This window comes from Saccopteryx bilineata, chromosome 5, assembly GCF_036850765.1.
Source record: "Saccopteryx bilineata isolate mSacBil1 chromosome 5, mSacBil1_pri_phased_curated, whole genome shotgun sequence".
Taxonomy (NCBI): domain Eukaryota; kingdom Metazoa; phylum Chordata; class Mammalia; order Chiroptera; family Emballonuridae; genus Saccopteryx; species Saccopteryx bilineata.
In genome coordinates, this window is record NC_089494.1 from 238,042,494 (window position 1) to 238,066,486 (window position 23,993).

At 42.0% G+C, this 23,993-nt stretch overlaps 2 protein-coding genes across 5 annotated transcripts in view; both read left to right on the top strand.

The window, feature by feature from the left end:
• The window catches only part of TLR1 (toll like receptor 1), a 69,240-nt gene that overhangs the window by 39,398 nt on the left and 5,849 nt on the right, over positions 1-23,993 (top strand). For 2 of the 4 annotated variants that reach the window (XR_010731864.1, XR_010731863.1), the window contains exon 5: positions 13,380-14,030. The exons of 1 other annotated variant lie outside the window; for it this stretch is intronic. The gene's annotated coding sequence lies outside the window, so the exon portion shown is untranslated. Of the gene's footprint in view, positions 1-13,379; positions 14,037-23,993 lie in introns of those variants that run through there. One more of the 4 variants, XR_010731865.1, reaches the window with a different exon arrangement.
• TLR10 (toll like receptor 10) lies at positions 14,586-17,001 on the top strand. Its single transcript, XM_066280927.1, is given in 4 exon segments — positions 14,586-15,095; positions 15,097-15,791; positions 15,793-16,697; positions 16,700-17,001. Coding segments are annotated over 4 exon segments (2,412 nt in total).

Sequence of the window (23,993 nt, forward strand, 5' to 3'; positions counted from 1 at the left end):
AGAGGGATGTAAATATGAGAAGACCTTGGAATCTGAGGATGACTCAGGAGATAATGACGGTATTGCAGCTATGGCCGCCTTAACCTTGGCGCCTCCACTGCTCTCTGCTCCTCCATACCCTTATCGGGTTGCTCCCAGAGTCTCTAGCTAAGACCCTTGGAGATCCCCTCCTCCAACAAGCTAAAGATCAGGCTTGAAATCTAGGGGAAACAATGAATGGCTTTGTGTTTTCCTGTTGTAGAAAAAGGGGATGATCAAGGAAATGTAGTGCAAGAGTATGAACCACTATCTTTTTTTTTTTTTTTTTCATTTTTCTGAAGCTGGAAACAGGGAGAGACAGTCAGACAGACTCCCGCATGCGCCCGACAGGGATCCACCCGGCACGCCCCCCAGGGGGGGAGCTCTGCCCACCAGGGGGCGATGCTCTGCCCATCCTGGGTGTCGTCATGATGCGACCAGAGCCACTCTAGCGCCTGGGGCAGAGGCCACAGAGCCATCCCCAGCGCCCGGGCCATCTTTGCTCCAATGGAGCCTTGGCTGCGGGAAGGGAAGAGAGAGACAGAGAGGAAAGCGTGGCGGAGGGGTGGAGAAGCAAATGGGCGCTTCTCCTGTGTGCCCTGGCCGGAAATCGAACCCGGGTCCTCCGCACGCTAGGCCGACGCTCTACCGCTGAGCCAACCGGCCAGAACCGCTATCTTTTAAAACTCTGAAAGAATTTAAACTTGCTTGTGCTCAGTATGGCCTACTGCCCCTTTTACACTCGGTTTATTAGATACTATTAGTGCAAAGGCTCTTCCCCCAAATGTCTGGAAGGCGATTGCTCATGCCTGTCTCTCCAGGGGTGATTATTTGGTGTGGAAATCAGAATTTTATGAAAAAGCCGCTGAGCAGGATGAGAGAAAGTGGCAACAGCAGGTTGCTGTTACTGCTGATATGTTAACTGGAGAAGGACAATATCCCCCTATGGTGGCTCAGTTAGAGTATCAATTAATTGCTTATCTAATGACTAACCAGATAGCCACACAGGCATGGAGACACCTGCCTATTACAGGGGCCAAAACAGAGAAATTGAGCAAAATTAGGCAGGGCACTGATGAGCTATTTTAAGAATTTGTTTCATGGCTGATTTAGGCAGTTGAAAGAATAGTGGTCCAGGGGTCCCCAAACTTTTTACACAAGGGGCCAGTTCACTGTCCCTCAGACGGTTGGAGGGCCACCATATACAGTGCTCCTCTCACTGACCACCAATGAAAGAGGTGCCCCTTCTGGAAGTGCGGCAGGGGGCCAGATAAATGGCCTCAGGGGGCCACATGCGGCCCCCGGGTCATAGTTTGGGGATGCCTGGTGGTAGACAGAGAAGGAGGAACGATTTTAGTAAAACAGTTAGTGTATGAAAGTGCTAATTCTGTTTGCCAGGCTGCACTCCAGCCTTACTGCAAGAAGAGAGATATAGAGGACTACATCAGAATATGCACTGATATTGGGACTTTATACATGCAAGGTCTGGCTACTGCGGCAGCGCTTCATGGGAGGACTCCAGGACAGTACTTTCATAAACGGCAAAACAAACAAAGGAAAGGAGGCTAGGGAAGTACTTTTGCCAGTAGATCCTGTTTCCAATAAAGGAGTTTAGAACATTTTGCTAGAAATTGCCCTACTCCCTCCAGATATTAGTCTCAGCCTCCCCCTTGAGGGCAGCCTGCTCTTAAAGCTCCTAGCCTTTGCCACGCTGTAGGAAAGGGAAACATTGGGCTAATGAATGTAAATCTAAGTATACTGCTGAAGGAGAGGTGATTCAGGGAAATGGACAACGGGGCCTTCCCCGGCCCCATCAAACAATAGGGGCAATGTCAGTGTTTCCTCAGCAAATTCTGATTCCAGCAGGCCAAACATCGCCCAATTATCCCAAGCAACAGCAGGCAGCACTGGACTGGACCTCAGTCTCACTTCCCAATTTGTATTAGCTCCAGAGATGGGACCTCAGGCTATACCCACAGGAATTTTTGGACCACTTCCCAGTAACACAGTAGGACTCTTATTAGGCAGAAGTGGTTTAACTATGAGAGGATTTTTTTGTTCTCCTTGGAATAATTGATTCTGATTATACAGGGGAAATTAAAGTCATGGCTCACACTCTACGGAATATAGTTACTATCTCCCCAGTCATGAAGATTGCTCAATTAATCCTTTTACCTCTTTTAAGACAAGGCCATACCCTGCAAAAGGAGCCCCAAGAAAATCAGGGATTTGGCTTCACTGATACTGCCTATTGGATTAAAAAAAATAGATCAGGAGTGCCCTGATATGAAACTAACAATACAAGCCATCGGAAATACGACCTACAGGTTGAGAACTGCTGCTTTAGTGGGAAAAAATTCCTGATCAAGCATTGGAGCACTGACTAAATTATTAGGACTGACAAGTAATGCTCCTATATTAGGACTGACAAGTAATGCTCCTATATTTTTCAAAACATCTCTACCCCACAAATTAACAGGCAATCTAGGGAGCACATAAGGCTGAAAAAGTCCAGTATGACCTGGACATAAATTTAAAGGACTTTTATACTGTACAGCCAGGGGTAACTGCGCCATCTGGCCATTCATATGCAGGTACAGGTGCAGGTTCACATTAGATTCGGATAGACGGTAATGAAACTGCAGAGCCAAGAAATGGTGGACCATTAGCTTTAATCCTAGCTTGCACCCGGTGGGCAAGGAATACACACAGTGGGAAAACAATTCCCTTTCCATTCAGGGATCCCAAAGCTACTGACTCATTCAAGTTTTCTAGAATCAAAGGTTTCTAGCTCACCAGCCTTATTCACCTCTGTTTCCCATCTCCTTCTCTCTGCACAAACTGTCTTCTTCTTCAACACTCCACCATCTTCGCTGCTTCTTCCCTGCCATAACGTGGTCTCCTAGATCCTCCTTCTTCCTTCTTCTTAAAACCTTTTGAAGCAAAACCCCTCCTCCAGCAAACATTAGCATAACCAAGCCCCTCCCCAAGTGTGAAGGTAATTAGTAGTATCACCTGACAGCATCATCACACAGCAGCCATTTTTAACAATAAAAGTGAGCAAAATCAAATAACACAAATTTTACAAACTTATTTGCCCAACAGATACCGGAGCTGATGTATCTGTTATTGCTGAACACACTGGCCTTCTTCCTAGCCCACTTATGCAGCAACCACTGAGCTGCAAGGCATAGAGCAAAGTAAATCCCCCCAACAAAGCTCTATTTTTTTACAGTGGGAAGATAAAGGTCATACTGGACTTTTTCAGCCTCATGTGCTCCCTAGATTGCCTATTAATTTGTGGGGTAGAGATGTTTTGAAAAATATAGGAGCATTACTTGTCAGTCCTAATATAGGAGCATTACTTGTCAGTTCTAATAATTTAGTCAGTGCTCAAATGCTTGATCAGGAATTTTTTCCCACTAAAGCAGCGGTTCTCAACCTGTGGGTCGTATTTCCGATGGCTTTAGGCGACCCCTGTGTTTTGGTCGTTCGACCCCCGCCGGGGTCGCGACCCACAGGTTGAGAACCGTTGCACTAAAGGATTAGGGAAAGAACAACGGGGGATTCTCACCCCCATAGAAGTGACACCCAATACCAGAAGGCATGGATTAGGGGATCAAAATTTAGCATAGAGGCCTTGGTAGCTCCTGCTACCCTAATAATACATTGTGCAGACCCCATTACTTAGAAGTCAGGTGATTCTGTTTGGGTAGACCAGTGGCCCCTTTCTCAGGAGAAAAGGTAGCTTCTCAATTGGTACAAGAGCAGTTACAGCTTGGGCACATTGAACCTTCTAATAGCCCATGGAATATGCCTATATTTGTCATTACAAAGAAATCAGGAAACTGGAGGCTATTACAGGATTTGAGAGCAATAACTAAGACTATGGAAATTATGGGTCTTCTCCAGCCAGGACTCTCCTCTCCTACTGCCATTCCATGGGATTTTCACCTTATTATTATTTACTTGAAGGATTGCTTTTTTTACTATTCCTTTAAGCCCAACTTGATTGCAAGTGTTTTGCATTCAGTGTTCTTTCACTTAATTTCCAGGCTCCCATGGAGTGACACCAGTGGAGAGTTTTGCCTCAAGGTATGGCTAACAGTCTACCTTGTGCCAAAAATATGTTGCTCAAACTATCTCTCTGGTATGAAAGCAGCACCCTTAAGGCGTACATAATTCATTATATGGATGATATTTTTATTGCTCATCCAGATAAAGACACTGTGCTGACCATTTTGTAACAATTAAAATATTCTTTGAAAGAATCAGGACTTTATATAGCTCCTGAAAAGGTACAGCAGTCCTTGCCTTTCTCTTATTTAGGACAAATTATTGAAGGACGACAAATTCGTTCACCGAAATTAGAAATCAGGATGGATCATTTGCAAACTTTAAATGATTTTTGGAAATTGTTAGGAGACATTAATTGACTTAGACCTTCCTTAAAATTAACTACGGGGGAACTGAAACCACTTTTTGGTAATCTTAGAGGTTCAGCTGAACCGGCTTCCCCTTGACAACTTACAGCTGCAGGACAGCAAGCTTTACAGCTTGTATTCAATAAAGGCCTTGCAGCAAGCACAAGTATTGAATAAAATGCATAAATCCTGAAGAACCAATTGCTTTATTAATTTGTCCAGTTACACTCCAACGGGACTATTGTGGCAAGCTTCAGGACCTACTGAATGGGTTCATTTAGCTGTTACTCCTAAGAAAGTCTATCTCCGTATTTTGATTTTGTTGAGTCCTTGAGTATCAAGGGACACAGGCAACTTTTACAACTTAGAGGTTTTGAGCCTCAACTTATTGTTGTTCCTTTTTCAAAAGATCAACAACAATGGCTCTGGGAAACGTCCACAAAATAGAAAGTTGCTCTTGCAAATTTTACAGGTCAAAATGATTCTCATTACCCAGCTGGTAAAATAGTTCAATTTTCATTAATTACTACATTTGTCTTTCCTAAAGCAATTATTAATGAGCCCATTCCTGAAGCACCTACAGTCTTTACTGATGGGTCCAGCTTGGGGATAGCAGGCTTAATAATTAATGGACAAGTTTATACTGAAACAGTCACCTTAACATCAGCTCAAAGGGTAGAATTACATGCCATTATTATGGCTTTTCAGCATTTGTCACGTTCCTCCTTTAATTTATATACAGACAACAAATATTATGCTTATGGTTGTTTTCACTATAGAGACTACTGTCTTGGGAACAGCTGCAGATGAGGAACTATTTCAACAATTTCTCCTTCAAAGACTTGTACATCAACATAAAGCTGCATGTTTTATAGGACATATTTGAGCTCATTCTATGCTCCCTGGAGCTTTGGCACAAGGGAATGCTCCTGCTGATCAAGCCACTCAAAAGAAGATTATTGGAGCAACCATGTTGATCAGCAACTGATCAAGCAATTCAGTCTCATATTATTCATCACCAGAATGCTGCAGCCCTGCGTAAACAGTTTCAACTTTCTCAGGAGGCAGCAGAGTAGATTGTTAAATACTGTCCAAGGTGTCCTATTCTACAATCTGTCCCTTGTTTGGAGTTAACCCTTGAGGACTCCTACCAGGACAACTTTGGCAAATGGATGTTACTCATTACCCTCATTTGGCAAATAGTCCTTTGTCCATGTTCCAGGATACTTATTCTGGATTTATGGTAGCCTCTGTCAGAACCGGTGAGGCTGCTAAGCATGTTATAGCTCACTGTTTGTATGCATTTTCTATTTTACGATTTCCTAAGATGATTAAACTGACAATGTTCCTGCATATGTAGGAAAAACATTTACTACATTTTGTCAGACTTTTGGAATTGGCCTGAGGACAGGTATTCCTAACAATCCTCAGGGTCAAGGCATTGTAGAGTGTGCACATCAAACACTTAAAAGTCAATTAGAAAAAATAAAAAAGGGGGAGTTATACTCTTGAACTCCTGCAAATCTTTTTATTTATTTATTTTTTAAAATTTTATCTTAATTTATTGGGTGAACATAGATTTTCGTGTCCCCCCTACATACCCCCCTCCCCCTTGCTCCCCACCACATCCCCCTTGCCCTCCTCCCCACAACACCCCCCCACCCCTGGTGTTGCTTTTCTGCTCTCGTCCCATCCTATCATCCCCTTTCCCTCTGGACCCTGTGATCCCTCCTCTGTCTCTATTCTGTTCCTCAGTTCACATTGTTCATTGGATTCCTCAAATGAGTGAAGTCATATGATATTTTTCTTTCTCTGCCTGGCTTATTTCACTTAACATAATAGTTTCCAGGTCCATTCATGTTGTTGCAAAAAGTAAGATTTCCTTTTTTTTATGGCCCTATAGTATTCCATTGTGTATATGTACCATTGCTTTTTAATCCACTCGTCCACTGATGGACACCTGGGCTGTTTCCAGATCTTGGCTATTGTAAACAATGCTGCAATAAACATGGGGGGGGTGCATTTCTCCTTTTGAATCATTGATGTGGTGTTCTTCGGGTATATTCCTAAAAGTGGGATGGCTGGGTCAAAAGGCAGTTTGATTTTTAATTTTTTGAGGAATCTCCATACTGTTTTCCACAGTGGCTGCACCAGTCTGCATTCCCATAAGCAATGCAGGAGGGTTCCCTTTTCTGCACACCTCTCCAGCACTTATTATGTGTTGTTTTGTTAATGAGCGCCATTCTGACTGGTGTGAGGTGATATCTCATTGTGGGTTTAATTTGCATTTCTCCAATGACTAGTGATGTTGAACATTTTTTCATCTGCCTATTGGCCATCTGTATGTCCTCTTTGGAGAAGTGTCTATTCATCTCTTTTGCCCATTTTTTGATTGAATTGTTTATCTTCCTGGTGTTGAGTTTTACAAGTTCTTTATAAATTTTAGTTATTAACCCCTTATCAGACATATTGTTGAATATGTTCTCCCATTGTGTGTTTTGCCTTTTTATTTTGTTCATATTGTTTTTAGCTGTTCAAAGCTTTTTAGTTTGATATAGTCCCATTTGTTCATCCTGTCCTTTATTTCCCTTCCCCGTGGAGATAAATCAGCAAATATATTGCTGTGAGTGATGTCGGAGAGCTTACTGCCTATGTTTTTTTCTAGGATGCTTATGGTTTCATGACTTACATTTAAGTCTTTTATCCATTTTGAGTTTATTTTTTGTGAATGGTGTAAGTTGGTGGTCTAGTTTCATTTTTTTGCAGGGAGCTGTCCACTTTTCCCAACATCATTTGTTAAAGAGATTATCTTTACTCCATTGTATGCTATTACCACCTTGGCCAAATATCAACTGTCCATAAAGCTACAGGTTTATTTCTGGGTTCTCTGTTCTGTTCCATTGATCTATATGCTGTTCTTATGCCAGTACCAAGCTGTTTTGAGTACAATGGCCTTATAGTATAACTTGATATCAGGAAGTATAATACCACCCACTTTATTCTTCTTTTCAAGATTGCTGAGGCTATTTGTGTTCTTTTTTGGTTCTATATTAATTTTTGGAATATTTGTTCTATATCTTTGAAGTATGTCATTGGTATTTAAATAGAAATTGCATTGAGGCCCTGGCCGGTTGGCTCAGTGGTGGAGCGTCGGCCTGGCGTGCAGAGGTCCCGGGTTCGATTCCCGGCCAGGGCACACAGGAGAGGCGCCCATCTGCTTCTCCACCCCTCCCCCTTTCCTTCCTCTCTGTCTCTCTCTTCCCCTCCCGCAGCCGAGGCTCCACTGGAGCAAGGATGGCCTGGGCGCTGGGAATGGCTCCTTGGCCTCTGCCCCAGGCGCTGGAGTGGCTCTGGTTGCAGCGGAGCAACGCCCCGGAGGGGCAGAGCATCGCCCCCTGGTGGGCAGAGTGTCGCTCCCTGGTGGGTGTGCCGGGTGGATCCCAGTCGGGCGCATGCGGGAGTCTGTCTGACTGTCTCTCCCCGTTTCTGGCTTCAGAAAAATACAGGAAAAAAAAAAAGAAAAAAAAGAAATTGCATTGAATTTATAAATTGCTTTGGTTAATATGGACATTTTAATGATGTTTATTCTTCCTAACCATGAACACAGTATATGCTTCCACTTGTTTGTATCTTCCTTGATTTCTTTTATCAATATTTTATGATTTTCCAAGTACAAATCTTTAACCTCCTTGGTTAAATTTACTCCTAGGTACTTTATTTTGTTGCAATAGTGAAGGGGATTGTTTTCTTAATTTCTTTTTTAGACAGATCATTGTTGGTGTATAAAAATGACTCTGATTTCTGAGTACAGTGTATTAATTTTATATCCTGCCACATTGCTGAATTCATTCATCAGGTCCAGTAGTTTTTTTACTGCAACATTAGGGTTTTCTATGTACAGTATCATATCATCAGCAAATAATGATAGTTTTACTTCTTCATTTCCAATTTGGATGCCTTTTATTTCTTCTTCTTGTCTGATTGCTGTGGCTAGTACTTCCAGAACTATGTTGAATAAGAGTGGTGAAAGGGGGCACTCTTGCCTTGTTCCTGATCTTAAGGGGATTGCTTTTAATTTTTTCCCATTGAGTATGATGTTGGCTGTGGGTCTGTCATAGATGGCCTTTATCATGTTGAGGTATGTTTCCTGTATTCCTACTTTGCTGAGAGTTTTGATCATAAATAGGTGCTGGATTTTATCAAATGCTTTTTCTGCATCTATTGATATTATCATGTGATTTTTGTCCTTCCTTTTGTTTATGTGATGAATCACATTGATTTATTTGCAAATTTTATACCAGCCTTGCCTCCCCGGTATAAATCCTACTTTATCATGATCTATGATTTTTTTTAATGTACTGCTGTATTCGATTTGCTAATATTTTGTTGAGAATTTTAGCATCTAAATTCATCAGGGATATTGGCCTATAGTTTTTTTTTCTTTGTGTTGTCTTTGCCTGGTTTTGGAATCAGAATTATGCTTGCCTCATAAAAGGAGCTTGGAAGTTTTCCCTCCTCTTGAACTTTTGAAATAGCTTGAGAAGGATAGGAGTTAGTTCTTCTTTAAATGATTGGTAGAATTCTCCTGTGAAGCCATCTGGCCCAGGGCTTTTGTTTGTTGAGAGTTTTTGATAACTGTTTCGATCTCATTTGTTGTAATCGTCCTATTTAGGTTTTCTGATTCTTCTATATTGATTTTTGAAAGATTATATTTTTTGAGGAATTATTCCATTTTAACTTGGTTGTCTAATTTTTTGGCATACTGTTCTTTATAGTATTTTCTTACAATCCTTTGTATTTCTGCTGTGTCAGTTGTTACTTCTCCACACTCATTTCTAATTTTATTTATTTGAGTCCTCTCTCTTTTTTTCTTGGTTAGTCTGGCTAAGGGTTTATTGATCTTGTTTACCCTTTCAAAGAACCAGCTCTTGGTTTCATTGATCCTCTGTATTGTTTTTTCAGTCTCCATGTCATTTATTTCTGCTCTTATCTTTATTATTTCCTTCCTTCTACTTCCTCTGGGCTTTACTTTCTGTTCTTTTTCTAGTTCTTTTAATTGCAGGGTTAAGTTGTTTATTTGAGCTTTTTCTAGCTTCTTAAGGTATGCCTGTAATGCTATAAACTTCCCTCTCAGGACTGCTTTTGCTGTGTCCCATAAATTTTGAGTTGTTGTATGCTCATTTTCATTTGTTTCAAGAAAATTTTTTATTTCTTCCTTTATCTCATTGTTGACCCATTCGTTATTTAATAACATGCTGTTTACTTTCCAAGTGTTTGAGTGTTTTTTAGTTTTTCTATTGTAATTGATTTCTAGTTTCATGCCATTGTGGTCAGAGTGGATGCTTGATATGATTTCAATCTTCTTGAATTTGTTGAGACTCATTTTATGCCCTAATATGTGGTCTATCCTAGAGAATGTACCATGAGCACTTGAAAAGAATGTATATCCTACTGCTTTAGGGTGAAAGGTTCTGAAGATACTACTAAATCCAGTTGATCTAGTGTGTCCCTTAATTCTGCTGTTTCTTTGTTAATATTCTTTCTTGAGGATCTATCCAGTGATGTTAGTGAGCCATTGAAATCCCCTACTATTATAGTATTGCTGTTAATCTTGCTCTTTATGTCCATCAAAGTCTGCTTTATATATTTAGGTACTCCTATATTAGGTGCATAGATATTTATAATGGTTAACTCTTCCTGTTGGATTGTTCCTTTTGTCATTATGTAGTGACCTTCTTTATCCCCTACTATAGTCTTTGTTTTAAAGTCTATTTTTTCAGATATAAGTATTGCTACCCCAGGTTTTTTTCATTTCCATTTGCATGAAATATTTTTTTCCATGCTTTTACTTTCAGTCTATATGTATCTTTTGTTTTGAGGTGGATTTCTTGTAGACAGCATATGTACAGGTCCTATTTTCTTATCCATTCAGCTACCCTATTTCTTTTGATTGAAGCATTTGATCCATTTACATTTAAGGTTATTATTAATATGTAGTTGTTTATTGCCATTTTTTTCTTTAAATCTACATTCCTCTTTTACTAGATTTTTTTTTTCCTTCCCATTTTGTTCTGTCTACAGCAGGCCCCTTAACATTTCTTGCAGCATTGGTTTGGTTGTGATGAATTCCTTGTTTGTTTGTTTTTAATCTGGGAAGCTTTTTATTATTCCTTCAATCTTAAATAGTAGCCTTGCTGGATAAAGAAGTCTTGGTTGTAGGTTCTTGTTCTGAATTACTTTGAATATTTCTTGCCATTTCCTTCTGGCCTCAAGTGTTTCTGTTGAGAAGTCGAATGTCATTCTTATGGGGGTTCCTTTGTAGGTGATAGACTGTTTTTCTCTTGCAGCTCTTAGTATTCTTTCTTTATCTGTTAGCTTAGTATTTTGATTATGATGTGTCTTGGTGTGGGTCTCTTTGCGTTCCTTTTTAATGGGGTTCTCTCTGCTTCTTGAATCTGTGTGACTCTTTCCTGCATCTATTTAGGGAAATTTTTAGCTATAATTTCTTCAAACAGGTTCTCTATCTCTTGTTCTTTCTCTTCTTCAGGAACCCCTATTATGCAGATATTGTTTCTCTTCATGTTGTCACAGAGCTCTCTTAGAGTTTCCTCAGACTGTTTTATCCTTTTTTCTGTTTGCTGTTCTGCTTCTGTGCTTTTGCTTATCTTGTCCTCCAAGTCACTGATTTGATCCTCTGCTTCATTCAGCCTGCTTTAAATTCCTTCTAGTGTAGTCTTCATTTCTGATATTGTGTTTGTCATTTCTGTCTGGTTCTTTTTTATGATTTCAATGTCCTCTTTGATACTTTTTATCTCTTTATTTAGTGTTCAATATGTCATTTATTGTTTATTTAAGATCTTTGAGCATCCTAACAATCATTATTTTAAACTCTGCATCCAGTAATTTGGTTATTTCCATCTCACTCAGTTCTTTTTCTGGGGATTTCTCTTGTTGATTCATTTGGATTGCATTTCTTTGTCTTTCCATTTTGTGTATACACTCTTCCTTTTGGTGTGTTGTTTGTGTAGCTAGCTGAGTCTAGGGTTGGTATTGTCTACTTCCAGTTTTCAGTTGTATTTTTTCTAGGTCTTCTTGGGTTGGCATCAGCTGTTGTTTGTAATCTGCTGTGGACTACTTATCTGCTATCACTATTCTTTTTGCTCTTTGTGTCAGTGTTTACTATGACTCTGAGGTCACCTGGGCCCCAGCCACTGCCAAGAGCAGGATCACGCATGGGCTGGATTGTGCATGAGCTTGAACCTTTGCAGTGGCTTCCAGTGGCTTCCAGTACCACGGGCAGCCTGTGTGAATCTGTTAGGACCACTTCTGCTGTCGCCCGATCCTTTGCCACTGCCAGGGGCAGGCCCACACCACAGGCGTGATTGCACACGATTCTGAACCTGTGCAGCAGCCGCAGTGGCCTCGGCCTCTGCAGGCGGGACTGGCGCAGCCACTCAGACTACTTCCACTGTCACCTGGGCCTCAGCCACTGCCAGGGTTGGGCCCACACCACAGGTGTGATTGTGCGTGAGGTCGGACCTTCGCAGCAGCCACTGTGGCCTCTGCTTTCACCACCAGGCTCACACATGCACAACCTCTCGGATTGCCTCCACTATCCTCTGGGCCTCCTCAGCCTCCAAGGGTGGGCGGGATTGCACATGAGCTAGGATCTCTGCAGTGGCTGCTGTGGCCCCCAGCTCCATGCGCCAGCCTGTGCGCGCCTATGCTCGACCACCTCCACAGTCTCCCGGGCTCAGCTGCCGGTGAGTTTGCAGGCTTGCTCAGACCTCCACAGTGGCTGCCGTGGCCTCCCCCTTGGCAGGTGGGCCCACATACTCGCTTGGATTGTCCTGGCTCCTGCAGCCGCACCCCACTGCTGCCGGCCTACCCACCCTCGGGGAGCACTCAGCAGTGTATGTGTGTGGGGAAGGCAGGCAGTGTAGCTCAGACCCTAGCACTCATTACCTGTGTCCATAACATGCTGTTGCCTCTAAGCACCTCTTTGTTCTAACAGGGGCAGGGGAGCCTCCGGTGGATGGGGTAATTTCTTCCCTTGGTTGGTGTTGCTGCTCTGAGAAAAAATGTTCACTTTAAATTTGGGGCATGCTCTGGTTTCTCTTCAGATCGTATAAATCTTTCGCCTTTTTTAAATTTGGGGCATGATTCAGTCCAGGCATTAGGGTGTCCATCCCTCAAAGTGTCTCCCTCTGTGTGCCTCTGAGACCACACTCTCTCCTGGCAAATCCAGTCCTCCCAGCGCTCTCTGCTCTCGAAGCCCTGGGAAGGTGGCTGTGAGCAAGGCTCTCCGTACAGTCCCTTTAATACAGAGCCTGGGTCAGAGAGTTCTGTCTCCTTCTCTCAAACAGTATCTAGGCTCCTTTCTCAGCCAAAAACAGTCTGTTCGCCCCTTCCAGGCTTCAGGGCTCTAGGCTGGGACTCCAGTTCTGGGGCTGAGGACCTACAACCACAACTTGCCGGGCACTCCTCCTCACCACAAGAGTCCCTCCAGGCTGTCGCTTGCTCCCAGGAGCAGGACAGCCCTTTTCGAATCTTCGCCTTTCCTAATAGTCTCAGTGTTGGTTCTTTGGTGGTTCTTGGCTGTAGAATCCTCCTTGTTTAGTCCAAAGTTGGTCTTTCCAGCTGACTGTTCTCAAAATTAAGTTGTAATCCACTTTGGTTCTGGGATGTGGGAATTGGAACGTCCACCTACTACTCCATGGCCATCTTGTCTCTCCCCTGCAAATCATCTTTATCATGCTTTTTTACTTTAAATTTTTTGAATGCTGATATACTGGGCCATTCAGCAGCCAAGAGACTCTGGCATCCAACAAGAAAAGCCTTCCCTGAAGTGCGATGGAAGGACCTGCTCACAGGAATCTGGCAAGGGCCAGACCCTGTTCTCTTATGGGACCGAGAATATGTTTGTGTTTTTCCTAGGTCTGCTGAGGCTCTTCTGTGGGTTTCTGAATGTCTGGTGAGACGCCATGAATCCGGAGAAAGATCTGACCACCAGATTCAAGAGACTTCATCTCCACCCCAGCTGCCAGGCCAGGAGCACCTACCGTCAGCAACCCCCAACCTGGGGGCAGCTGAAGAAGCTGATGACGGAAGGGGAAGAGATGCTTAGGTGACATAGAAAGGAAATGACTCTGGACAATTTATTTTTGGCTATGTTACCTGTGGTGACTTGTCAGCCTGTCTCCGAATTGGAAACTAGGAAATCAGATGAGTGCAAATCTCAGCACACAAATTAAAAATAAAAAAGAAAAGGAGAACATGTGGTAAGGGAATATGGGGGAAAAAAATCTCTGTATCTTCCTTTCAATTTTGCTGTAAATCATATATTTTCCTAAAAATATAAAGTCTTTAAAAAAATTACATTCTTGCCTGACCTGTGGTGGCATTGTGGATAAAGTATTGACTTGGAATGCTGAGGTCTCCGGTTCAAAACCCTGGGCTTGCCCATTCAAGGCACATACAACAAGCAATCAATGAACAAATAAAGTGAAGCAACTATGACTTGATACTTCTTATTCTCTCCCCTCTTCTCTCTGTAAAATCAATCAATAAAATTAAGAAAAAATTAAAAAAAATTATATTCTTTTTTCCTAAATTGAATTTATTGGGGTGACATTGGTTAATAAAATTATGCAGGTTTCAGGTGTACAATTCTATAATAAATCACTTGTACATTGTATTCAATGACACCTAATACATTCAATTTAAAAACAAATAAATTAATAAAAAAATTTAAAAATTACTTTCAATTTTCTTAATGCCTTCATACTGTCAAAAGAGAATATAAGAGAGGATGTGGACTATATCCTAGCAATAAAATTCCTAAGCTGAACTAAGAGAGAGACACTTCTGCCAACTATTATATTTCTCCTCTTTGCTTCAGTGACGGAGATATGGCACAATAACTGTCTGGGAAATCTATGAGCCAAGCTCTGAGATCAAGTTCAAAGGCTCAATATACATGTTGGGACCCTATTTCAACTCATATGTTGGCACTTAAAAAAAAATACTACAGGATTTAACAAACCACATAACCACTTAACATTATTTGCTGTCATTTTGGTATTTTGAACTCATCTTCATCATTCACATGAAGGAAACGGTGATAAAATCTTTGGAATTACAATGAGACATATCAAAAGCATTTACATATTTTGTAGTGTTGTCATGTCAATGCATGGCTGGGCTTCAGAGCTGCCAGAAGAAAGGGAATGGACTACCAACTGCTCTAATATGTCTCTAAGAAAGGTTCCTGCAGACTTGACCCCAACTACAACGGCACTGGATTTATCCCACAACCTTCTTTATCAACTCCAGAGTGTAGATTTTTGTTCTGTCTCTAAACTGTTAATTTTGATTCTGTGCTATGACAGAATGCGAGAGCTGGATCTCAAGACCTTTGAATATAACAAGGAGTTAAAATATTTAGATTTGTCTTACAACAGACTGAAGACTGTAACTTGGTATTCACTGGCAGGTCTCAGACATTTAGATCTTTCTTTCAATGATTTTGACACCCTGCCTATCTGTGAGGAGATTGGCAAAATGACTCACCTGGAAATTCTAGGTTTGAATAGGGCAAAAATACAAAAATCAGATTTCCAGAAAATCGCTTATTTGCATCTAAATACTGTTTTTTTTAGGACTGAAGACTCTTTCTCATTATGAAGAAGGCAGCCTGCCCATCCTAAATACAACAAAACTTTAAATTGTTTTACCAACGAACACAAATTTCTGGGTTCTTTTGCGTGATGGAATCAAGACTTCAAAAATATTAGAAATGACAAATGTAGATGGCAAAAGCCAACTTCCACATTATGAAACTCAAAAAAATCTTATTTTCGAGAATTCTAAGACATCAATTCTGTTACTTAATAAAGTTAATTTACTCTGGGATGACATCTTCCAGTCTGTTTGGCATACATCAGTAGAATATTTCCAAATTCAACCCATGACTTTTGGAGGTACGGTTCATCTTGACCCCAATTCATTTGACTACTCAGATACTGTAATAACAACTATAAAACTGGAGCATTTCAGAATTTTTTCTATTCCACAGGAGAGTTTCTATTTGCTTTTTACCAAAATGGATATAAAAAACCTGACAATATTAGATGCACTAATGCCAGACATGCTATTCCCTGTTTCTCCTACAAGATTCCAATATTTAAATTTTGCTAATACTATTTTAACAGATGAACTATTTAGAAAACCTATCCAACTGCCTCATTTGAAAACTCTCATTTTGAAGGGCAATAAATTGGAGATACTTTCCTTAGTGAGTTGCTTTGCTAACCACACATCCTTGCAGCTCTTAGATCTAAGCCAAAATCCTACAACATGAAAATGGTGAAAATTGTTTTTGGCCAGAAACCTTGATCACCATGAACCTCTCATTCAATAAATTTGCTGATTCTATTTTCAGGTGCTTGCCCACAAATATTCAAATACTTGATCTGAATAATAACAAAATTCCAACTGTCCCTAAAGAGATTACTCATCTAAAGTCTTTGCAAGAGCTAAATCTTGCATTTAATTTTCTAACTGATCTTCCTGGGTGCAGCCATTTCAAAAAACTTTCAATTCTAAACATTGAAATGAACTTAATATTCAGCCCATCTCTAGATTTTTTTCAGAGCTGCCAGGAAGTTAAGACTGTAAGTGCAAGAGGAAATCCATTCCAGTGTACTTGTGAAGTAAGAGATTTCATTCAGCTTGGAAAATATTCTAAAGGCATGATGGTCGGATGGTCAGATTCATACATCTGTGAATACCCTTTGAGTCTAAAGGGGACTCAGTTAAAGGATGTTTACCTTCCTGAATTATCTTGCAACACAGCTCTGTTGATTGTCACTACTGTGGTTATCATGCTTGTTCTGGTAGTGGCTGTGGCCTTCTGTTGCCACCACTTTTATCTGCCCTGGTATCTCAGGATGGTTGGTCAATGGACACAGACATGGCACAGGGTCAGGAAGACAACCCAACAACTCCAGAGAAATGTCCAGTTCCATTTGTTTATTTCATATAGTGAACATGATTCTGCCGGGGTGAAGCATGAATTGATCCCTAATCTAGAGAAAGAAGATGGTTCTGTCTTGATTTGCCTTTCCAAGGAAAACTTTGACTCTGGCAACACAATTCCTGAAAATATCCTAAACTGCATTGAGAAAAGCTATAAATTCATCTTTGTTTTATCTCCCAACTCTGTCCAGAATGAGTGATGCCATTATGAACTCTACTTGCCTATCACAATCTCTTCCAGGAAACTTCTCATTACGCAATTCTTATCTTATTGGAACGCATTCCATTCTACTGCATTCTGACTAGGTATCCAAAGTTGAAAGTTTTCATTGAAAAGAAAGCATACTTGAAATGGCCCAAGGATAGGCGTAAATGTGGACTTTTTGGGGCAAAGCTTTGAGCTGCTATTAATGTTAATTTATTAGAAACCAGAAACACATGTGAACTACGGACATTCACAGAGTTGAATGAAGAGTCTCAAGGTTCTACAATCTCTCTGATAAGTACAGACTGCCTATAAAAACCACCCCCCCTTAGGGAAATTGGGGCCTGCATACACTGTTGGGTTATACGTTAATACAACCTTTATGATGGAAATTTGGCAATATCTATTGCAATGAAAAATGATCATTTCCTCATGTTAATTCCTTTAAAGTTTTCTAAGAATGTATCCTATAGAAACACAGGTTTGCAAAAAGTTTACATAAAAAGGTGTTTTCCCAGCATTGTTTACAATCATGAAAAACAGAAAACAGCTCAAATGTCCACAAAATAAGGATTAATTCCATAAATTATAGTACATTAATGCAATAGAATATTATATGGCCATTACAAAGAATGAGGTAGCTCTATATTTACTGATATGGTAAAAATTATATTGATTTGTTGGTTTATACATTAAAATAAATGTCTAAAGTAATCTATATCAATACTTTTGTATATATCAGTGGAGGTGAGAATACAGGGAGCATTTGGTTTCTATGTTTTATATCTCTATGATGCTTAGAATAAATCTGTATTTCCTTTATCAATAGGAAAAGAAACTAAATATAGTATTTAAAGCCTACATATCCTACTCATTTTGCTTGATTCTTTCCTTCTAGTCTTATAGATCATTGAAGGAAAACAAGATTTCCTGAATTTTACAAAATTATATTTCAAATCATGTTACTTCCCTGATCAGAAAAATTTCTGTGGATCACCCACTTGATAAAGGAGGAAAAGGTCATGCTCTTTTAAGATCTCACACCAATCCCCTCTTACCTCCTTGCACCCTATCATTGAGCTCTATCACGGTATTGGCCCTTTCCCAGAACATTCGGTCTTCTTTCAGGCCACCAGGCTCCAGCACTTGGTAGTGCGACCGCCTGTAATACCTTTCCACCTTGGATCATTCAGGAAATCTACATACCCTTCAAGGCACAATGCAGATGTCAACTCTTTTGAAAACTTCTTCCTTTCTTCTCCCAAGCGTGATGATCCTCCTGGATTAACACTTGATTATCGCACTTTGGACAGGTTTCTGTCACCAAACTGATAGTATATGTTTTTAAAGCTTCCATTTCTCATTAGACTCAAAGGCTAGGACAGACTTTCCTTTGCCCTTGAACCAGCAACAGTTTGCTCAGTCCCTGGTTCTGAGAAGGTGTTATGTGAACATCTATGAAATGGATATTGGGGTTCATTGGACAAACTTAGCAGGGTCTCAGCTGGCTTCAGGATAGATGATGGAATTTGAAGGCAAATTCTGAGAAGCTGGACAGTAAGATCAGGAATAGGTTAAAGCCAGATGAGAAGACAGAGAATCCAGAATTGAAGGATTCCTGGATACATTTTGAATAATGGAAAATTGCCAATATTTGGTTGTTGTTGGCCTAAAAAAAATCTGTTCTCTTTCATTCAATCTAATAAAACTAATCTTCTAAGCTAGATAAAATTGGGTTCTACATCTACTTTATTTTCTCATAGTTGTGGTCTTTGAAGTCCTTAGGCTAGCAGTCATTTGAAAAATTGTACTCAAGACAGTCAACCTGAAAATCTAGGGAGCAGGCTGGTTGTCAATCTAGAAGCCAGGTTGTGCTTCCATTTGCCCAATGATCAGTCTACTCCAAGGAGCTAGAGTCCAGCAACCTTGACGCTATGTGTTCCTCTTCTTCTTTTTTCTTTTTAACTGAAAAGAGGGAAGATAGTGAGAAAGACTCTCACATGCACCCTGACTGGGATCCACCTGGCAACCCCTGTCTGGGGCTAATGATTAATCACCAAGCTATCCTCAGTACCCAGGGCCAACATTAGAACCAATTGAGCCATTGGCTGTGGGAGGGGAGGAGTGAGAGAAGGGGGAGAGGGAGGAGGAGAGAAGCCCATGGTTACTTCTTTTATGTGCCCTAACCAGGAATCAAACCTGGGATGTCCATACAGTAGGCCAATGCTCTATCCACTGGGGAAACTGACCAGGGTCTGTGTGTCTCTTTTCTTTCTCACTGCTGAGCCCATGGTCTGTTTGGTAAATGGGAAATCCCAAAGAAACCACAGCGGGGTGACAGCAGAGAATGGGGAGAATGCCTTTCCTCCCAGGATCTCAGTAGCCGGGCTGCTGATAGTTAAGTATGTGATTCGTGCCTTCTGGAGGAGTTATACAGATACTCTATGAAGATCTTGTAAAACTTGAGTAAATTACTCAGTGTGACACTTATCTTTAAAGATTAACTAACTGGTAACATGCAAAGTAGGTAACATTAGCTGTGAAGTCAACTAGGATTATTCCATGGTAGAATTCCTCAGTTTCGATCTTGTTTTGAAAATGACTCCAGATCTTGTGAACTTGCAAGTTCTTTTTAATATCCTCGCCATCTGTCAACCTAGAGCTTCTTTTATTCTTTTCCCCAAGGATATTGAGTGCTATGTCAATGTGATTGGTGTCTGTCTGTGGATTCCTTTGGGGACCATCACAATCACTGTGCATCTCTGCAGATAAATGGCAGTATTTTCTGGGTGTCAACAGTTCAGGTTGATAGTCATATGGCAAAGAGGGCTGCACTAAAATGGGATTGTAGTCCTCAAATTCCAAGTGGTTTGGAGGAAGAAGTAAACAATTTTAAATCTAATTTAAGGCAAATGATCCCTAAAGATTCAACTCTTTTATTATAACAAATCAGTAAAAACAAAACAAAAAAGCAAAAAAAAAACATAGACTAGGAATACTTTTTTTTTTTTTAATTTTTTTTTATTTATTCATTTTAGAGAGGAGAGGGAGAGACACAGAGAGAGAGAGAGAGAGAGAGAGAGAGAGAGAGAGGAGAGACAGAGAGAGAGAAGGGGGAGGAGCTGGAAGCATCAACTCCCATATGTGCCTTGACCAGGCAAGCCCAGGGTTTTGAACTGGCGACCTCAGCATTTCCAGGTCGACGCTTTTATCCACTGCGCCACCACAGGTCAGGCTAGACTAGGAATACTTAAACTGAATGAGAATTTAGAACATATCAAGTATTAACTCTTTCTTTCAAGTGGGGAAATTGAGGCTTTAGAATTAAATAATTCATCTAAGCCCGAGGTCAAACAGTAGCTTTTTAACTCCTCGATAACACTTTTCCTTGCAATCCACAATAAGGTGGATTTTATTTTTTACATTTGATTTTATTTTCTTGATCCTTTCATTTTCATTCTCAAGATCAGAGCCTTATATTCCCCATATTCATTTTTTTTTAAGTGAGAGGAGGGGAGATAGTGAAACTCCTGCATGTGCCCCCATTGGGATCCACCTGGCAACCCTTGTTTGGGGCCAATGCTTGAATCAGCCAAGCTATCTTTAGCACCTGGGCCAATATTTGAATGAATTGAGCCACTGGCTGCAGAAGAGGAAGAGGATGAGAAGTGGGAGAGGGAGGGGAAGAGAAGCAGATGGCCACTTCTCCTGTGTGCCCTGACTGGGAATCAAACTCAGGATGTTCACATGCCAGGCTGACATTCTATCCACTGAGCTAGCTGGCCAGGCCCCCCGTATTCATGTGAGATCTGGACTTGCTCTACTGTCTCTGCACAACCAAAGCAGTCTGCATTTGCCACTGCATTTACATGCTTAAGACAACAACCATCTTCTATCAGTGACACACTATGAGGTTACTCCTCAGATTCTCCACCCATTGTCCCCAACACAAGAGAGACATGTTCTCTGTGCAAAGAATAAAGAATAATTTGGAGGCCCTGGCCGATTGGCTCAGTGGTAGAGCGTCGGCCTAGCGTGCGGAGGACCCGGGTTCGATTCCCGGCCAGGGCACACAGGAGAAGCGCCCATTTGCTTCTCCACCCCTCCACCGCGCTTTCCTCTCTGTCTCTCTCTTCCCCTCCCGCAGCCAAGGCTCCATTGGAGCAAAGATGGCCCGGGCGCTGGGGATGGCTCTGTGGCCTCTGCCTCAGGCGCTAGAGTGGCTCTGGTCACAACATGGCGACGCCCAGGATGGGCAGAGCATCGCCCTCTGGTGGGCAGAGCATCGCCCCCTGGTGGGCGTGCCGGGTGGATTCCGGTCGGGCGCATGCGGGAGTCTGTCTGACTGTCTCTCCCTGTTTCCAGCTTCAGAAAAATGAAAAAAAAAAAAAATGAAAAAAAAAAAAAAAAGAATAATTTGGAGCCTGATTTCCCTCGGAGGTTTTGAGGACATCATCACTGGTACTCTGCTGAGGATGCTTCCCACAGTCCCCTAGCTCAGCTTTGCACAGGTGTGCTGTGACATCCGGAGTGCTGCTGGTATTGATCTCTGCCTTCTGCCGTGCTACTTGAGGGTCTGGAAGTGCATTCTGGAATCCCCTCAGGTGGCAAGCGCAATGAATCACTACAGTGAATTGTGGAAAAAGAGGTGGTCTGCTCCTGGACATCTATTTCTTTTCTTTTTCTTAATTAATTAATTTTTTTTATTATTAAGTGAGAAGCAGGGAGGCAGAAACACAGTCCCCCGCATGCACCCCAACCAGGATCCACCTGGCAAGCCCCCTACTGGGGTAGTGTTCTGCCCCTCTGGGGCTGCTGTGCTGTTGCTTGGCAAGTGAGTCATTTTAGCACCTGAGGCGAGGCCATAGAGCCATCCTCAGCTCCCTGGGCCAACTTGCTCAAACTGCTTGAGCCATGGCTGCAGGAAGGGAAGAGGGACAGAAAGGAGAGAGAGAGAGAGAGAGAGAGAGAGAAGGGGGAGGGGTAGAGAAGCAGATGATCGTTTCTCCTGTGTGTCCAGACTGGAAATTGAACCCAGGACTTCTACACACTGGGCCGACCCTCTACTGCTGAGCTATCTGGCCAGGGCCTGGACATCTATTTCAACAGCCACACACTGCCCTTTACAGACAAGTGGTTATGGAGCTGCTGAAGTATTTTGTGTTCAGTTGTCCAAGAACAAAGTTGCAGCCAAAGGTGGGGTTGTTCAGAGTTGGGGTTAGGGAGGTTGAGTGGGGCCTTCTCACCAGCACAACTTTAGACAGTGGCCACCAGTCTCCCTCTTCACAGTTGAGAGTATTTGTCTTCTGAATGCATCTTGTTAGTGTTGTCCAAGGTGGCTCAGTGGTAAATATTAACAATGCATGCACGTTCTAAAAATTACTTTTAAATGTTTGAATGAAAATCCAATGAAGCGGATTCTAAATCCATTCACATTTCTCAGTGGTAGAGCATTTGACTAAATCCATTCACATTTTCCCAAAACACGTCAATATGATCTTTGTCTTTCAAATCTTTTGCTCCAATCACATTTCCAGTGAAGACTTCCTGGGCAACTTGGTTGAAAATGGTGACACTGGTTATCTACCATCCTTGTTTTTTTATTTTTATTTATTTATTTATTTTTATTGATTGATTTTGGGGCGGGGAGAGAGAGAGAGAGAGAGAGAGAAGAGGGAGGAGCAGGAAGCATCAACTCCCATATGTGCCTTGACCGGGCAAGCCCAAGGTTTCGGACCGGCAACCTCAGCATTTCCAGGTCGACGCTTTATCCACTGCGCCACCACAGGTCAGGCCATCTTTGTTTTTTTTATTTCTCCATAGCATTTGCCATCTTCTAAGTTACGGTGTCATTTCTTTATTTATCTTGCGTATTCTCTGTCTTCCCCACTAGAATGCAAACTCCTGTAGAGAGGATATTTTTGTCTGTGTTGCTCACAGACGTGGTCTCCACCTCTGCCTAGCATACTCTGGCACACGGCTGCTCTTTAATTATTTTCTGAAGGAAGCAGAGTTTGTTTGTGGACCCTTTGTTGACTGGCCTCCTCTGCTCTTTTGAATTCCAGCAGGACAGCCGAGGATGCCCAGTTCAGTGTCAGTCCTAGCTGTCATAAATCAGGGGTATAGATTTCACTTTCAGGAGCACTGCTCACCTTCAATAAGTGTGTTTTGCTTACATTTCCTGGGAGCTGCCATCGCAGGTTGTCTCTCCCCTTCCCCACCTTTGGCTCTTCTCTTTGCTTCCTCCAGTTGGGATCTACTTGATCTCAAGGGTTTTCTGTGGGCAGCCCTTGCACTATTTCAGGGTCTACAGATTATACACGTCACCACAAATGGGGTTTTAGGGTTCCCCCACCACTGCCCCTGTGCTTGTTGTATCAGCCTTTCAAGAGAAGAAGGGGAAGTTCTGGGCCAATAAGGCCTCTACCGTGGGCCCATGCCTCAGACTCCTGCATCTGCCCCCACCCCAGTTCTTTGGAAGACCTTCCTTAAATTTTATAAGTTCTTCTTAGGGTCTGGTACTGCCAGGACTGAAAGTGTTCTCCACAAAAAATGTCTTTGGCCCAGACCCGACTCACATGGACCCTGGTCTCATTTGTCTCCTGTGAGCCATTTTCTGACTCTCTACCTTGCACATAAGGTCAACCAGATATCCTAAGGGGCTGTGACACTCATGCTTATGAGGTCCTCTCAGAGACTGGTTGTTGGGCCTCCATTTGAGGTAGATATTTAGGCAAGCAGATCATTCCTACTGGCCAAAGCAGTGTGAGATAACCTGAGACTGAGCCACCAGAATGGTGCTAACATGCTGATTTGGGGTGATTCTTCATGTTGAATACAAGATGACTTTAGGGGTCGGGGTTACCAACAGTTCACCACCAAGCCTTGGGCTTGAGCCACTTGTGTGGGCCTGTGTTCATGTATATTTCCATTGTGGTATCCTGTCTATAGCACCTGAGGATGGCAGGTATGGTAGCAGATGTCCTCTATCTACCCTGACTTCCTCCCCACCCCCCAGACTTTGGAATCCAGCTGATAACCACCATGGCTGCTAGCTCTGTGCCATGTATTAGGTATTCTTCCAGGATGGCTTTCAAGACTGAACAACAACGGGCCTTTGAAGCAACGTCTTCTCTTGCCTCCCATTAACATGCTGACATCATGCTCTCCATGTCTTAAGCTATGATGATGAGGGAAAGACATATCTTACAAGAATAGGACTGTGCCTCTCTCTTCATGCATGAACCCCTCACCTACCCTCCTCAATTGTGATGGTGTAGAAGGCAAGGATTTGGTCAACATCCAAA